The sequence below is a fragment of the Sabethes cyaneus genome, chromosome 2, assembly GCF_943734655.1.
Source record: "Sabethes cyaneus chromosome 2, idSabCyanKW18_F2, whole genome shotgun sequence".
Classification (NCBI taxonomy): Eukaryota; Metazoa; Arthropoda; class Insecta; order Diptera; family Culicidae; genus Sabethes; species Sabethes cyaneus.
In genome coordinates this window covers 205,360,056-205,378,237 of record NC_071354.1, presented here as the reverse complement: position 1 = coordinate 205,378,237, position 18,182 = coordinate 205,360,056, and the positions used below count along the sequence as shown (strand labels likewise).

Here is an 18,182-nt window from a genome sequence, read left to right as displayed (position 1 = left end):
GCACAGGACCTCGCGCGTTGTAGCACCGGCTCTGCAGGATTCCAATGATATCGTACTTGTTTACGGCCCGCAACTGTTTCTAGCAGTTTTTGCTAAAAAGAGAGCATTTACCCTAGTTTTCGCGATATGAAGATTCCGCTAGGATAATGTTAATCTTTTATTGTCATAAAGAAGTTATTTTCATGAGGAATCCGATGACAGGATATTTGTATTAATTTATTAATCAACACATCTCTGACACTTCTGGAAAAGTAGAGTAAAATCTCATTTATTAGGACAAAATTGGGAGGAACAGACACATGCCGTGAACAAGGACCACACCATTGCATTGGAACCATCATAAAAAATCATTCTTTTGGCATTGAAAGATTGAATCCAGCGCCATTTCGAGATATTTATGTAAAGGACCTTTTCGCAAAAAAATGCAGTGCGATTGATAACCAGGAGGCAGCATCCGCCACTAATGGATTCGGCCACTGTAACCGTGGTTGGGCGCTTTCCAACCGTTTTGGTTGAACCTGGCATTAAAGTAAATGCGACATATTATTGGGAAAGTATTCCGGAGGCTGCTTTCAAGCCGTAGGCAGACAAACATTTCGGTCGCAGATCATGGACCGCGATTGGAAGACTGAAAAACAACGATCAGACCTTTATTTAGCTCTCGAATTTACCAGACAGAAATCCTATGGATTATTATCGCTGGGCTCTTTTGAAGAGGAAGGTCTGAGTTAAGTCTCGAGACGCTGAAAAAGGCCCATGTCCGTGGGTGGATCAAGCAATATTCAGGCAGCATGCGAATCTCAATCCCTAGCCAAAAAGTATTCAAATCGAGCCAAAGTGAATTCTGACTGCATTTGAAACGTTATAAGCGCTAGCTGGATTGAACGTCCAGTCCAATGGTCACTTTATTAGTTCAGGGTTCAGCATCGAGAGATTCAGCTTAGTGGGAGTTTTGTACGAATTTGTATACCTCGGGTCGTTGATGACGTCGGATAACAACTGCAGCAGAGAAATACGCAGACGTATTTTTGCCGGAAGTCGTGCTTACTACGGACTCCACTAGACCCTGAGGCCTGATAAGCTTCACCCACATACCAAACGTACGTGAACACGTACAAAACGCTAATAAGACCGGTAGTCCTCTATACGGGCACGGAATGTGGACAATGCTCGACGGGCGCTTGAAAGCACTGGACGTTTTCGAACTTCGTGTGCTTAGGACCGTCTCTGGCGGGGTGTGTGAGAACGGTGTATGGAAGAGAAGGATGAACCACGAGTAGGCGCAGCTCTTCGACGAACCCAGTATGCAGAAAGTTGCTAAAGCTGGACTACTATCAGTGTTTCAGTTAGTGTTATTTTCTGTTTATAACAAGGCATTCAGAAGTGATGTCAGGTAAGTTTGGCAGATTTCATACCATCTACAGGCTTACTTATTAAGTTGGCTTGCCGTCCTAAGACATAGCCTGATCAACAAAGTTTCTTCAATTTACTTTGTGGGCTCTACAGAATGACCTGCAACATCGCCGGATCTTAACCCATTGGAGTACATTGCACGGGGCTGGGTTTTGCGATTGTTTGTGCTTGGCTATCTCTTACGAATCCTGGTATTACAGCCGCATTAATTGCATTTTCAAGCCGAAGGGGGGTATGGAAGGCGGAGAGGTAGGTGTGTACTCACGTTGGGTCCATCTATTCCTCGTGCTGGTGGGGTTCTTGAAGAGAACAGTTAGCACTGCACAGCAGTCATTCGGCATCCTTACAAAGTGGCCGGCCCACAGGAGCCTCCTGATTATCACCAGGTGTACGATTGAATAGGCACTCCCGGCTACTCTCCAAGTAGCGCCTGCAGTGGTTAATTCGCCTCCGCCATTTTACATGTGTACTGTGCCGAAAATAGTGCGTTGCAGCGTTTTTCTTTACAGTTATATTCCCGTGATTGTTAAGGCATAACCTACACGGCTTGCATTTCTCAACGACCTTCAAGCGATCAGCACACCGCGGCTTCTAACTTTTTTCACACAGGACCGCGCTTCTTACATTTGATCCCTTTAAACTTATCGATACACGTGGAATTGTGGATATGAGCATACTCGTTTTCGTTCGAGTTCGTTTTTCCGGAGCTTCTGGATCGATCAGTGCTGTCGGTGAAATCTAGAAATTCACTAATTTCCGAAGTCACTGAGACAATGGTGTTCATAAACTCCGTAAAGGTTCTTAACGGAGTACCCCAGTTGTCGTTTGATGCAATCTCATTCTAATGTTTTGAGTGGAGTTGGTCTACAAGGTCACAGGCTAACATAGGATTGCTTATATGCTTCACTAGCTTTACGGATTCTAAATGATCACACAGCTGCTTGGTACTTATTCTGAAAAACGGGAATGTCTCTAAACGGTCTTGTCTCGGTGATGTGGCTCGACGTATATTTTTTAGCAACGCCTTCTCCGGTTTACCAAATAAATTCTAGAGATCGCGCATAATATTGGAAACCGAAACGGGAAAGATTAGCTGTCTGCTCCCAGCCTCAACTGAATCTCTTTTCAAGTTGTTCTCCAGTCGCTTTAAACTGTTCAGTCGTGATGTTCGTTACTGCTGATAAATATTGGCCACAGTTCAGCTTTACTTTTAAACAACGGTAACTACTTAGATAGGGATTACAGGGCAGTCATTTGTGCTTGGGAGAGCCCTGTCATGTCCTATCATCCATGTTCCTCATCTGACTCATACGGAAATCCGACAACGTTATTTTCTCCTCCGGGGTCAATAGCTTCAAAATATACTCTCTGCGGTTTTAACCACAAATTTCCTGCTAATGCTGATACAGCTTACGAGACAGGTCTAAAGTGGGAGTGGGATAAAGGGTGCTGAAAGCACTTTGGTTTCGTCGTTATCTACCCCAGCCGTCCCTTGCGAAATGAATAATTCGGACACCGCAGTATTTTGATCAATACACTTCCGTGTTGTATCCTCGTCAAGCCCGGTGCTTCTTCAGAATCTCTTCTTCCTCCATCAAGTATTGATTCAACATTTCCTGTACCTACTGCCTCTCACGTGCTTGGAATTCTCATTACTGTAAATCCATTTTGCGAAGCTACTTCTCGCAGGATACGCATGTTTTTCCATCGGCAATTTCTAGGTCTCCATATCTTCCTGTAAGGATTGAGCTCTCTCGTAGAAATTGCCAATTCAGGAGGCCTCAAGTCAAGGCGTCAATAACAGAATGGCTTCATGATTCTGGTGTCATTTTCAGTAAAGCTGGTACAACCGAATCCTTGTTTGATAGTCCAGATATGCATATTGTTAGTTAGGTCCATAAGCGCATGCATGCATCTCAGTTAACTACTATGTTATGTTATGATACGTTTACCATTTCCCGTCTCCGATGATTTCAAGAGCGTGGTCTGTTACTAGGAATCAAATGGACTCTCTATTAGTATGACAGTAATACCAATGTCCATCATAGCAGTTGGTACGCTGCGAACATGATCCTGACGGAGAAGAAATGACGCAAGGCTTATGCACAGTTTTTGTTGGCACAAGAAGTTCAACAATAAACTTTCCAGTTCCGGCGAGATAAGCTGGCTAACTAAAATATTGTCAACATCGAAACATTATCAAGCTAATAACACTAGAAATTCGGCCGGTAAATACTGTATGAATGACAATGAAATCTTGGAATGTCGCTACAATAGTAATTTTTCAGGCTTCACAGCCTGGAATGAGTGAAATACACCCTATTCTACTGCAGAAGTGATCCTCAAATTAATTAACCATGAAATTTCGCAAGGTGGGTGAGCCTTATATTGGCTACCAACCAAGTCAGCAATTTTTTGACAAACAATTATTCCAGAAGATTCTAAAGCATTCTGTTACATTAATCAAATTTACGGCGGTAATTTTCAATTTAATCTTCCGGAACTTTACTAACAATTGTGATCGTTCAGTTTTCAGTTTTCGATTTCGTTTGTCCTAATTAAAACCAAAAATACTTTTTTTTATACAAATGTCTTCATCAGCGTGTTTTCAGATAGAGTTGCGTGTGTTTGAAACTAAAGGACACAATAAATAATTGTTTACAAAGAAACTACCTACAAACAAAATAAAGACGCAAAATCACATCTCAACTTCGACAAATAATCACATTAACATTACACAATTTGATGCTAGAGAAAGTAAAATACATTGTATGAAATTTACATTTACGTAATGGGAAGCGAAAAGCTACTGACAAAATGCATTCTCCTATTGCTGGTCCATCCGCAAATTGAATCAGAATAAACAGAAATTGAACGGGGTGAGTGCGCTGGGCGAATCAAAAGCGAAACTGCCATATAACTAACGAATCGCTGCTGGCGTGAATCCATTCCGGGTGCTCTCTGGACTGATATAACACGCAAACAACGGAACGATAATTATTTATTTGATTGTTGCTCGCAGCGTGCACTCGGAATGTGTGAATGTGTTTTGCAAACGGGGATGGACACAACAAAACAATACAGCACAAAACAAAACACTATTGCCTGTTACTGAGCGGATGGTGTGCGTATTTTTTTTTTTGTTTCGTTCAATAGATGCAGGATGCGAGCGAGCGAGCGAGCGGTGTGGTTGGTGGTGTGGAGATGTTTACAAACACATAGCAGACACACAGTCAGGCAGGCAGGGGCAGGAAGGAGTGCGTTGCATGGTCAGGCGGTTCACAGTACCTCAGTGTCGTCGTCGTGGTCGTCGTTCATCTGTAGCTGGTGCCGCCCGTTTGCCGAGTTGCGGTTGTGTTGCCGTTTCGGGTCGAATGCGTCCACTACGATCTGCTCGGTGCCCTTGATTTCCGCCCTGCAGAAGGGGCAACCCTGCAAAACAAGATGAAGGAAAATCATATCGATTAGATTCGAGCTCGAAGCAAACGCATGGTCAACCACAGGTTGGGAAAGATTTACCTGTCCTTCGGAGTCCACTTGCCACGCCGTTAAACACGGCGTACAGAGTAAATGCCCACAAGGTTCAATCCTAATGTCTTTGTCGTTTTCGGCACATATTTTACACAGCTGGAACGTACTCCCTGTAAAACGAAACAAGTATTTCATCTCATGTTTGTCTTAGATTAGTGGAGCTTAGTGTTTTACTTACCCATCTCACAGTACAGCTCATACTGCTCCTGCGTTACCGTTATGTGATCTTCCAGTGGACTTTGCACAGCAAACGAAAGATCAGGATTATGGGGCTTTCCGTCCGGAAATAGATAGAAACCCTCCCTGCAGGTGAAAAACGGAGAGAAGTTGATGCTGGTGGAAATTGCAAATAGCAAAAAAACAATCATCGATAACTTACCTGTGACCATCTAGTAAAGCTTGACATAATGACTTGTTTTGGGGAATCGTTTGGAGTATTTCGCCTTCCGCCGTTACGTAACCTATCGCCCACTGACCTAACCGTGTGCAGGATAATCTGAAACGGAAGCACACAATATATTTGTTGAACTACGTGACTGAGCGCTGCCAGAGAGCGTCAAGAGTGATATAATACCTGAAAACATAACTACCAGCCTTATTGATATACTTTTGTAAGCGTGCCTTGACTTCGTCGTACGTTAGGAAGGCGACGTAGCCCGGATGCGTCACAGCTAGGATTTGCCAATTTCTTAGTAACGTATTCCACGGTTGAAACAGCCTGCAAAAAAGAGAAGCAAACAACGCAATAGTGAGAATCAATGGAGTAGAAATTGTGGTAAATATTTAAAAGCTCCATAAAAGTTTATTTGAAAAATTTTGCAGGTAAATTGAGGTAATCTGGTTTGAAAAATTGTTTTAATTCCATTTGTGGAAATACACCTACATTGCGAGCTCAACTGGCATTCGAATGAACGCTTTGCGTTTTAAAAAGACCTAATAAACGAAATAACGAATAGCACTGTTCTGAGCTACTTATTTATAAACGAAAGCATAAACTGATACGATTTAATTAAACTTTTCTCTAACTGAATTCGTTGCCACCCGGCTGCTAATCACCGAGAATGTTGAACCTTCAGTGAGAAACTAACTAAGCATTTTACTACCAACTGCCACCAGCAAAAGTTATTAGTTTCATAACAAGCAGTCTAGGTACTTTCAGGTGTTGTTCACATTCACGTTGGAACTTCCGACTTTCGCCAGTATAATTGGCTGGAAAACTGTGCTACTCCGAGATAATCTAAATTGTGACAGTAAAACGAACGAACGTGTTGAAAAATACTTTTCGGTTAGCATTTTAATTTGCACTGTGGTTGCCTGACCCGGAGAACTTTTGTCCCTTTTTGCTTTCTTCACGGATAGTAATCGCCATTTTGCTTGGTTTATCGAAGCGCCATAATTCTATTCTCGGAATAGTTTTTGCAGTCAACAATGGCATAGCAAGTAGGTATCAGGTTGTGTATTTTTCGTGGAAGATAAAGCTCAGAATTATAGTTAAGGCTCAGGCTCAGACTGTGGTAGCTTCACAATCCTGATTTGAAATTGTTTTTTTTTGTCAGATAAAAAGGAACCTAAGAAACATAGCTAATCCGTTTCGAGGCTAGCTTTCGTAACCGCAAACTACTAAATGGAGCTAAATAATGCAAAAGGTTAGCAGGAGCTAAGTATAACTGCTAACCGGTAATGTTTTAGCCCAATTTTGTCATACTAGCTTAAAAGTAGTTGAGAAATTGAGAATATTTCGATTTAATATGAGAATATATTTCTAAAAAGAATGACAAACAAGTTGGATTTTTCTGCAAAATATGCTTTGACTATGACGCCCAATAAAACTGTTTTCTCAAAATCCGTTTATTTTGAACAAAATATTTCGCTTTAGAAAAATTCGCTCAATTACTGAATTTGATGATTTTACTCAGCAAGCAGGTCGAATAAACATTATATAACGATCCAATATATCTTTTAAAGAGTCTTTAAAAACACCTCGTCATATCCGTATCGGGTAACTCGATTCGACTCGGTAAGGCAAAATTCCGCGTTAAAGGAGTCGAGTACGTTTTGTTACTGCAGTAAGCCAATTTGCAATTACAATATTTTACAAAATTGTACCAGAATAGATCAAAATAATGGTAGCAGTGGTTCAAACTTGTGACAAAAAATCAACACTGGGCGAATTAATAGTACATCTTCTCAGTGCACAATCAGACTTTCGGGTGTATTTCGACTGTATCTATGTCCCAGCTAGTACCATCACCAGCAGGTTGATTTCAGTCGTATAATATGTATGTATAATTATATAATAATAATCTATACCTATAAAGAAGGATTTCTGTCATGAAAATATGCATGTAGAGGTTTTTTGGGGCCAGGAAAGGTTTTAGTGATGGTTAGAAACGCCTCCCCCCACTAAGAGGGGGGGCTCCCATACAAATGAAACACAAATTTCTGCATAACTCGACAACTAATCAAGCAAATAGAACAAAATTTGGCATGTGGGTGTTTCCGGTGACAAGAATTTATTTTATGGTAAATTGAGACCCCTCCCCTCTTTATAAGGGGAATTATAACTCCTCTCCTCTTTAAAAGGGGGGGCCTCCATACAAATTTCCTCATAACTCGAAAACTAATCAAGCAAATGGAACCAAATTTGGCATGTGAAGGTTTTCGAGGGCAAGAATATTTTCTATAGTAAATTAGGACCCCTCCACACTTTAAGAGGGGGGGCTCCTGTACCAAAGAAACACAATTTTCCTCATAACTCGAGAAGTCATTAAGCAAATGGAACCAAATTTGGCATGTGGGTGTTTTTGGAGACAAAATTTTTTTCTATGATGAATTGGGACCCCTCCCCGTTTTAGGAGGGGGGGGGGGATCCTATACACATGAAATACAAATTTCCTCATAACTGAAGAACTAATCAAGTAAATGGAACAAAATTTGGCACGTGAAAGTTTTCGAGGGTAAGAATATTTTCTATGGTGAATAAGGACCACTCCCCACTTTAAGAGGGGGGGCTCCTATACAAACGAAATACAAATTTCCTCTTAACTCGAGAACTAATCAAGCAAATGGAACCAAATTTGACACGTGGGTGTTTTTGGAGACAAAAATTTTTTCTATGATGAACTGGGACCCCTCCTCACTTTAGGAGGGGGGGCTCCTATACAAATGAAATACAAATTTCCTCATAACTCGAGAGCTAATCAAGCAAATGAAACCAAATTTGGCATGTGAAAGTTTTCGAGGGCAAGAATATTTTCTATAGTGAATAAGGACCCCTCCCCACTTTAAGAGGGGGGGCTCCTATACAAACGAAATACAAATTTCCTCATTACTCGAGAACTAATCAAGCAAATGGAACCAAATTTGGCACGTGGGTATTTTTGGAGACAAAAATTTTTTCTATGATGAATTGGGACCCCTACCCACTTTAGAAGGGGGGGCTCCTATACAAATGAAATTCAAATTTCCTCATAACTCGAGAACTAATCAAGCAAATAGAACCAAATTTGGCATGTGGAGGTTTCTGGAGGCAAAAATATTTTCTATGGTGAATTAGGACCCCTCCCAACTTTAAGAGGGGGTGCTTCTACACAAATAAAATACAAATTTCCTCATAATTCGAGAACTAATCAAGCAAATGGAACCATATTTGGCATGTGGGTGTTTTTGGAGGCAACCATTTTTTCTATGATAAATTAGGACCCCTTACCTTCTTAAGAGGGGGGCTCTCATACAAACGAAATACAAATTTCCTCATAACTCTAGAACTAATCAAGCAAATGGAACCAAATTTATCATGTGGGTGTTTTTGTAGGCAAGAATATTTTCTATGGTATATTTTCTATGGATTTCCCCACTTTAAGAGGGGGGGGGGGCTTCTATACAAATGAAAAACAAATTTCCTCATAACTCGAGAACTGATCAAGCAAATGGAACCAAATTTGACATGTAAGTGGTTTTGGATGCAAGATTTTTTTCTATGGTGAATTGAGACCCCTCTCTTCTTTAGAAAGCGAGTTATGGCCCATCTCCCCTTTAAGAGGGTGGGCTTCCATACAAATGAAATGCAAATTTCCTCTTATCTCGAGAACTAATCAATCAAATGGAACCAAATTTGGCATGTGGGAGTTTTAGATGGCAGAATTTTTTTCTATGGTGAATTACGACCCCTTCCCCTTTTAAGAGGGGAGCTCCCATACAAATGAAATTCAAATTTCCTTATAACTTGAGAACTAATCAAGCAAATGGAACCAAATTTGGCATGTGGGAGATTTTGGAGTCTTGAATTTATTTTACGATAGTTAGAGACCTCTCACCCCTGTGGTAGGGGGATATGGACTCTCATACAAATAAAACAGAAATTTTTGCGAAACTCAAAAACTAATCAAACTCGAGAAATTCGAGACTCTTCCATAAAACATTAGTCAATACAAGACCACAAAAACTATCTATAGTAACGCTAGATCATTCAGGACGAGACGGTCGCGAGTGTTGCCTGTGACCCGCCGTCGGAAGCGCCGCCCACTGTGGGGCTTGCAAAACTCAAGATTGTGACAAAGATCATCCGAGATTCATGATTTATGTACAACACAGGTTAATTTGTGGCAATACGAAGTTTGTCGGGTCAGCTAGTAATATATAATAATATATAATAATATATAATGATGGTACCCTAAAATGGAGTAACATTGAACATTGGGGGTAACATTGATCCGTTCAGGAAAGTTTCCAGAAGTTGTTTATTTCACTCATTTATGCGAATGGTCCATTTGATCGATATTACCCCGTTTTATGGTAACTGACACATTTACGATTTTCAGCACAAAATTATATAGCAGTATGGAGCGAGTCGCGCTTAATCGGATTTTATCGTATATACATATTTATATAAATGAAATTCGTATAATTATTCCTCATCACGTATATCGCATATGATTTTTTACTTTTATATACGCATGAAAATGCCAGCTGGGGTACTACCCCCTATAACACTCTGAGAAAACAGATGCCTCGCTGTAAATCTCCCAAGCGGAAGCAACTACCAGCACCAATTGTAAAGTTCCTCAAGACCAGACGAATGCTGTGTTGTTTCGGATTGTTCCAGTGGGGCTCCACGGACCTTCGAATATGATTCAAAGTTAAGCGTTCATTGACAACGGATCCTAACCAGATCACTTAATTGTTTCCTTGACCGGTTCCGCAGTATGTGAAGGAGGATTATCATGCAACAAAATCATCTTATGTTGTTTTTATTGGTATTCAGGTCATTTTCCCCAATACTTGATTCAAATTGGTTATTTGTTATCGGTAGCATTTAAATTTAGTATATTTAGTATTAACGGTTTTACCAGCTTTGAGTAGCTCATAGTAGTTCAAACCCTTCTGATTTCACAAAGCATTGTCTTTCGTCCATAGCTATTTGGCCGTGTAACCAATGTTGATGGTTGCTCTTACCCAAGATCCCAAGATGTTTGACACAATCCACTTCCCAATTTTCTGAACCGTTCCCATAGCCTGAAAACGTAAGGAAATGGCTTCTTGAGTTATATTCAATTGATTTGCCAGTTTTCGTTACGTTTGAGTCCCATCTTCGTACAAAAGTGCATGCAGTTGCAGTGCATGTTTTCGAACTTTTTTGGAGGTTTATATCTCTCACGTCAAAATCATAAATTTTCAACGAGCATGTTCTGAAAGCTTCGGTAAGCATTCGATGTGATTCTGTAGCAGTTTTCTTTAAATGGTAGCAGAAAACCAATCATGACCGCAAATCGTACTTTCCACTTTCCAGCCACAAAAGAGGACAGGTTCAGAGCTCTTCGAACCTATGTTGCAGAGTAACACTTGTTTATTTTGAGTTGATATTCTGTGCTAGATGGCAAAAATCGAAATGTTGCGAATAATGCATTATTGATGTGACAGTTAGAGCCTTCTGTTGGTAACATCCGGTTATATACCTGATGAGCATTTCGTCGGCATTTTATAGTATTCCTAAATCGAAGTAAGACCACGAATTATTATAGGGCTAGACAACGCGAGGCTGCATCGTGCTTTCAGGAGTCGGGAGGGAAGACCCTTTGAGCCTACAACTGTCCAAACCCTTCTAGGATGGTTCGTGTATGGATACTTCTCGTCGAATTCTTTCTTCACTCTCGATAGCTTAGGTATCTTAAAGGTCGAAAAAACAAAGCAAAGCCTAGGTGCTACATTCCGTGATCGAAACTTGACCTTCTGTTTTTATACGACAGACTTCGCAGTCAGCTGTTAGAGTACAGGACAATTGCAGGGCCAGTTGCTACGATCCTATTGACTCTAACAGCCTCTCCCAGCCGAGATTCGAACATACGCGACTGGCTTATTAGGCCAGTGTCATACCTCGAAGTCAACTGGGAGGCCTTGAAGGTCGACCAGTAGCTATATTCCGTAGATCAGTTTGCCATAGAAGTTTTGGAACTGTTGACGGTATGTAACTTCGTCCGGTTCATGTATGAAGCTGGCAGGACTTCAGACGGTAAAGTGATAGTTTATAGCAGATGGAAATATTTAGAGCGGCAAAAGGAGGAAGACGACCTGTTGTCGGAAGCACTGCTTTAGAAAAAGGTCGAGTAACCAGACGAGAAATTTTTCACTAGATATTTTAATAAAGTTGGAAGATCAGTATTACCAGCTAGCCTTTGGAATGACACTCCGTCGGACGGTGCGCTGTGCCAATGACATTCGGCGACTGACCGATATATCAAGAATACCAACGGTAAACTATTCGAACATGAGTGCTCGTAAGCTGTCGATGCCATCGCGAACAAGCACTACGTAGACGATACTCTCGCTAGCGTAGAAACGGAGGAGAAAATTGTGAAGCTAGCTCATGACGTAAAATGCATCCACGCTGTAGGAGAATTTGAAATATGTACCCAACTGATTGTAAATTTCACCGACTGTTTGGCATCCTTACAGGAGAGAGGGAACGACGAAATTATCTGAAAGTCGGAAAAGAGAAAAGATGCTACCAAGAAGATATTGGGCCTTTGGTGGAACACAACTATAGCTTTGTCACCGTTCACCAATCGAACACGCGGTACTTCGGGCGCTCATGATGATGTGTGACCCGCTGGAATTCTTTTCGCATTTCGTGAACTTGAAGGTTCTACTGCAGGAAATGTGGAGAGCTTCAGTTGACTAAGATATCCTCATTGAAGAAGCATAGTCCAGAAATGAACTATCGGTAATGGATTCTCCAGTACAACAGACTATCTGCGTCACTAGAAAGCATTTCTCAGACACACAGGTTTTTTGACTCGAATGAGAGTCGTTTTGCGTCTTTTGTGTACCTTCGATTCGAGGAAGGAGATCTCTACCACGTCAGTCCAAAAATAAGAATAGCCTCGTTTTAATTTCTTTCCATTCCACGTTCAGAGCTGCAAACGTTATTTAGTCTCTATCCAAAAAGGTGTATGAGTGCTATTTCTAGACCGAGTCCAGACTCTATACTGGCCAATCTCTGACCATTGCCGGTACAGACAATTTGTGGTATTTCGGATACCCGAGATTCTTTGGTGAGCAACGTTAAATATGGAGCTGAAAGCGGTTTTCCACGCCGCCTAACGATGTAGCCAGTCTATCGTAACCTCCCGATAGACGTCAGATGTACGATAGAAATCTCTTCAAAAAGTACCTGGAGAGTTTGTACTCCGCCAAAACGAATCCCGAAGTCCTTTCGTTCGAATTGGAATGCATCGTTATTTACATACTTAGTTGGCTTGCCGTCCTAAGACAAACCCTGGTGAACAAAGTTTTTCTAATTTACTCGGTTGTGGACTATCGCTCTCACTTTTCTTGGACACTCTCCGCCAGATCTCGCTCCACCTGGTCTAACCTTCTCGCTAGGTGTGCCCCTGGTCGTCTTGTTCCTACCGGATATGAAGCGAAAACTATCTTTGCAGGCTAGTTGTTCAGTATTCTTGCAACATGCCCTGCTCATCGTATCCGTCCAACTACCATTGGGTTCGTCATAGAGCTGTGCGAGCTTATGGTTCATCCTCCGCCATACTCCGTTCTTCTGTACGCCGCCGAAGATCGTTCTTGGCTCTGTGTGATTTGAGTGAACTTGACAATCCACCCGAAATCCGAACACAGCACTGTGTACCATCCATCGTAGATTTAATCAGTTTGATTAGCTTCCTGGGGGAGCTGTTCTCGTCCATGATTTTCCATAGCTCTTTCCGGTCGATGGTATCATATGCGGCTTTGAAGTCAACGAATAAATGGTGCGTGGGAATTCTGTATTCACGGATCTTTTGGAGCATCTGCCGCAGTGTAAATATTTGAGACCGACCTTCGACGAAGTCAGCTTGATAAGTTCTCACAAATCTGTTCGCAATTGGTGATAGCCGGCGGAAAATGATTTGGGACAGTACTTTATACGCAGCATTGCGAACGGTGATCGCTCGATAGTTCTCACAGTCCAACTTATCGCCCTTTTTGTAGATTGGGTTAATAACCCCATCTTTCCTCTCCTCCGACAGCTGTTCCGTGTCCCAAATTCTAACAATTAGCCGGTGCATACAAACGGTCAGCTTTTCTGGTCCCATTTTAATAAACTCCGCTCCGATACCGATGCTGACTTGTTGTTAGTTGTTGTTGCCTCCTTAATTTCGTCGATCATTTGAGCTGGCACCTCTTCCCCGTTTGTTGCATCGTCGAAATCGCTTTCCTCGCCGCCATGGTTCACCGCCTGGGCGCTATTCAGGTGTTCGTCGAAGTGCTGCTTCCACCTATTGGTCACCTCACGATCGTCCGTCAGAATATTGCCATTCTTATCCCGACACATTTCGGCTCGCGGCACAAAGCCTTTGCGGGATCCGTTCAGTTTCTGGTAGAACTTCCGCGTTTCCTGAGAACGATGCAGCCGCTCCAACTCTGCATATTCCTGCTCTTCCAGGTTGCGCTTTTTCTCCCAGAAGGTTTGGTTTCGCTGCATCTTTTACTGTTTGTGTCTTTCCATGTTCTGACGTGTGGCACTGCTCACTATAGCCGCCCGTGCAGCTTTCTCCTCATCCGTCATCCTCCTACATTCTTCCTCAAACCAATCGTTCCGGTGATTTCGTGCCACATGCCCAATGGAGCTCTCCGTTACACTGCTGATGGCTGTTTTGATGGTGTTCCAGCAGTCCTCGAGCAGGGGTTTCGTTCAGCACGTTCTCTTTCGACAGCGCTGCTTCGAGTGAATGCGCCGACGTTTGGCTTCTTCAGCCGCGCGCGATCTAACCTAGGCTGCTGTCGGTAACGAATGTTGTTCACAACGGAGAGTTTTGGGCGCATCTTATAACCATCACTAGGTAGTGCTCCGAGTCAACGTTAGCGCTTCGATAGGATGTGACGTCGATAATGTCTGAGAAGTGCCGACCGTCGATCAAAACTAATTGCTGTCTCAACATCTTTTGTGTGTTGCAGAATCGTCGAAATAGTTCCGGTTAGACTCGAAACGCTGTTGGTCAAAATAGTTACAGAAACCAAGAATGTGTTTGTTGCGGCTGTGTATATCCCACCAGAAAAACGGTCAGATTGCGACGTTATACAGGATCAGCTGAATGTACTTGAATCTGCTTCCGCTATAATGGGAATGTGCGATACATTGTTGGTATTGGGCGATTTTAACCAGCCCGGGCTAGTATGGAAAACCTGTTTGCGCGGGTATGCAACTGTTGATTCACTTGCATCGTCGTTTACTTCTGCTAGCCGCACGTTGCTCGATGGTATCACTTTTCTGGGCCTTAGACAATTAAATGCTATATGCAATCATCAGTCCCGCAATCTAGACCTTATCTTTGTAAACGAAGACTGATTACCGTGTTTTTGAAGCACCACAGAGCATTGCTGCTCTTGATCCTTTCCACCCTGCTCTCTGTGTTGTGCTAAAGGATCGTCGGCCAGTAGAATTTATTGATGCACACGATCCAAATGAACTTGACTACCGTAATGCGAACGTTGAGTTGTTACGTGAGCTTCTGTCACAGATTGATTGGGGTGCTCTTGAATACTTTACGGATGTTAATGATGCCGTGACTTTCTACGACCAAAAGCTAACTGAATGTATACCTCTCCGTCGACCACCACGTAAACCTCCATGGTCGAACGCGAAGCTTCGTCAATTGAAAAGAGCTAGAGCGAAGACACTCCGAGCATTCACTAGACGCCGTTGTCCGATCTTAAAGCGCAAGTTTACTATTGCCAGTAATAAATATCGGCACTACAACAGATTCCTCTACAATCGGCATGTTCGTCGCGCTCAACAAAATTTGCGTCGGAACTCGAACAAATTCTGGAACTTTGTTAACACCAAGAGGAAAGAAAGCGGTCTTCCTTCGACTATGTTCCTCAATGATGCTAATGCTACATCTGCTGCTGATAAATGCCATATGTTCGCGCAACATTTCTCAAGCGTATTTAACTGCAACCTGACCACTGCTCTACAGATAGAGCAAGCTCTGTTAGATGTACCTTCTGCAGTGCTAGAAATGGATATCTTCAACATAAATGACCAACCCGTGATTTCTGCCGCTAGTAACTTGAAGTCGTCCTTTTCACCTGGACCCGGGGTAATTCCTGCAGCGTTAATGAAAAAATGTTCGGATATCTTAGCGTCTCCGTTAACCTTCCTATTCAACTTGTCACTTCAACAACAGAGTTTTCCTGTTACCTGGAAAAAATCCTGTATGTTTCCGGTTTTCAAAAAAGGCGATAAATGCAACGTAACGAACTACAGAGGAATAACGTCCTTGTGAGCGAAGTCAAAGGTTTTCGATATTATCGTGAAGGATAGATTGTTTGCTGCTTGTCGAAATTATATTAGTACAGTGCAACACGGGTTTTTCCGTGGTCGTTCAGTAGAAACCAATCTTGTAAATTTCGTTTCATTTTGCATTAGAAATATTAGTTGTAAAGCACAAGTAGATAGAGTATATACTGATCTTAAAGCCGCATTCGACACTGTTAACCATAAGCTGCTTTTGCATAAACTGAAAAAACTTGGCTGTACTGAACGGTTTTGTAATTGGCTGGAATCGTATCTTGTAAATAGGCAGCTTTATGTACGAATTCGGAATCACCAATCATCCTCAATAAACGAACAAATCAGGTGTGCTACAAGGTAGTAACCTAGGTCCTTTGTTGTTCTCATTATTCGTAAATGATGCAGCACTGATCCTTGATCATGGCGGACGTCAATCCTTTCCCGACGATTTAAAAATATACTACGTAATTCGTCAAATTAGAGATTGTATGGAACTTCAAACTATGTTGAATCTATTTACCGACTGGTGTGAGAGGAACCAATTGCTATTAAGCGTGGAAAAATGTTGCGTCATCACTTACCATCGTACAAAAAATCCCATCCGATTTGATTACAGTATCGCCGGTACCAAACTCAGTACGGTTGAGCAGGTGAAAGACTTGGGAGTGATACTGGACGAAAAACTATCATTCAGGCCGCACATCTCAACGACTATTGAAAAAGCTAGTCAAAAACTTGGATTTATATTCAAAATAGCCCGTGAATTTGATGACCCTCTGTGCTTTAAACCTTTATTCTGTTCGTTAGTCCGATCAACTTTAGAGTTTGCCAGCGTTGTTTGGTGCCCGCATCAGGCAATTTGGAACATAAGACTAGAAAGCATTCAGCGTAAATTTGTTCGTTATGCCCTGCGAAATCTCCCATGGAACGATCCTCAGAATTTGCCTTCCTACGAAGATCGCGAAGGATCACGTTGTGACCACCTCAAGTGAGCTTTTCCCCATCCACGTGAAACTTCATTTAGACCGATAAGGTCAGATGAATAAAAATAAATAAATAAATAAAATGGGTCGATCTGTGATTCTATCTGATTTGGTGACCTCCAGTGTAGGATTCTGTGCTGAAAAAAGGTACTACATACGGCCATGTTCTTGGAGGCGGCCAAGTTCAGACTCCAAGTTAGTTTTGGTTTAATTGTTTCTACAACATGGTCAAGTATGATGGTACAAACAAGATCACGCATACAATATTATAGTTAGTGATATAAATTTTTAGCTTGAGCAGGAATCTTGGGAACAGAATATGAATAAAAAGCCTGATTTTTGTAACAGCATTTCTCTTGAATAATCCTTAAATATAATGTACCTCCAGATTAATGATCTAGCACTCACCTAGTAAACACATCGAATTCAAAATTCGATATATAATCATTGCACGTTAAGTCTATGGTGGTTTTGAGCGCCATCGCTTCCAACCCGGAGGAGATCGGATGCACCAGGGACAGTTCCTGCCGAAACAACTTCCACGGTACCAGTGTGCTGCGGGAGAAAGAAGAGAAGAGAAAAATGCAAGTTATTAATCACCGCCGCGTATTAATGATTATTGACAAGCGTGAACAGAAAACAGAAACTTTTCCGGTTCGGTGACGAAGACCAGTATTCGATGTATGTGTGGTATTGAATAATAATTTACATTATTAATTACAATGTTTGATTAATAATAATAATTAATATTTCTGCATGAACGTTCTGCCCCGAATTGGTAAATTTCGATTGTATTATTCGTGTCCTTTTTAATTCGTTGTAGTCAGTAAGAGTTAAACTATACAGTTTCCTCTAGCGTTAAGCCTACATGATAGAAAAGCTTTTCTCTCTAAACTAAAAAGGCTTTTAACAAAATCGACATTCGACCCTTCTTTTGTACAGTTGATGGGAATGGAAAAGAGGAGAGCTTTTTCATTATAAATTTTACATGTGAAGATTTAATGCTTCTGAAGCACCATCCTTGTTGTCTCGAAGCGTGATGTGAAATGAGTTGGAAAAATATTACATCTTCTTTCAGTTTACAGTGTTGGTGTGCCTTTCTGCGATGTCTGGAATTTTCGGATTCTTACCTTAAGAGTTTGAGGTTCGGAATTCAAAACAAAGTAATCAAGTTTGAAAATATCAAAAATAAATTATTCAATGCATTGGTTTCATTTTTGCCTGTACCACATTTAAAGCTATTCATCAAACATACATCAAAAGCTGTTCAACCGAAAACTTTAAAATGAAACTACCATTTTTCTACAATGTGAAAGGTAGCGCAATATGTTTTCCTATAGATTTTTGTTGAGTACATATTTTAGCAAAAGTTTTTTTTATGCAGGCGGAGATTGCTTCGTTTATTCGGCTGTGTTCGGGTGTATGTTCTGTTGTTTGCATAAACGAGATGACTTTCCCCGTCCGGGCTG

The 18,182-nt window shown here is 41.6% G+C and overlaps 1 protein-coding gene across 1 annotated transcript in view; it reads right to left on the bottom strand.

Moving 5' to 3' along the window:
* Nucleotides 1-18,182, bottom strand: part of LOC128734989 (E3 ubiquitin-protein ligase CBL-B-B) — a 147,175-nt gene that overhangs the window by 10,201 nt on the left and 118,792 nt on the right. Inside the window, exons 2-7 of the mRNA XM_053829433.1 lie at nt 17,122-17,268; nt 5,519-5,662; nt 5,324-5,440; nt 5,123-5,247; nt 4,933-5,054; nt 4,702-4,845 (exon numbers count right to left, since the gene is read on the bottom strand). Coding sequence (XP_053685408.1) covers nt 4,702-4,845; nt 4,933-5,054; nt 5,123-5,247; nt 5,324-5,440; nt 5,519-5,662; nt 17,122-17,268 — 799 coding nt within the window. The remainder of the gene's footprint in view (nt 1-4,701; nt 4,846-4,932; nt 5,055-5,122; nt 5,248-5,323; nt 5,441-5,518; nt 5,663-17,121; nt 17,269-18,182) is intronic.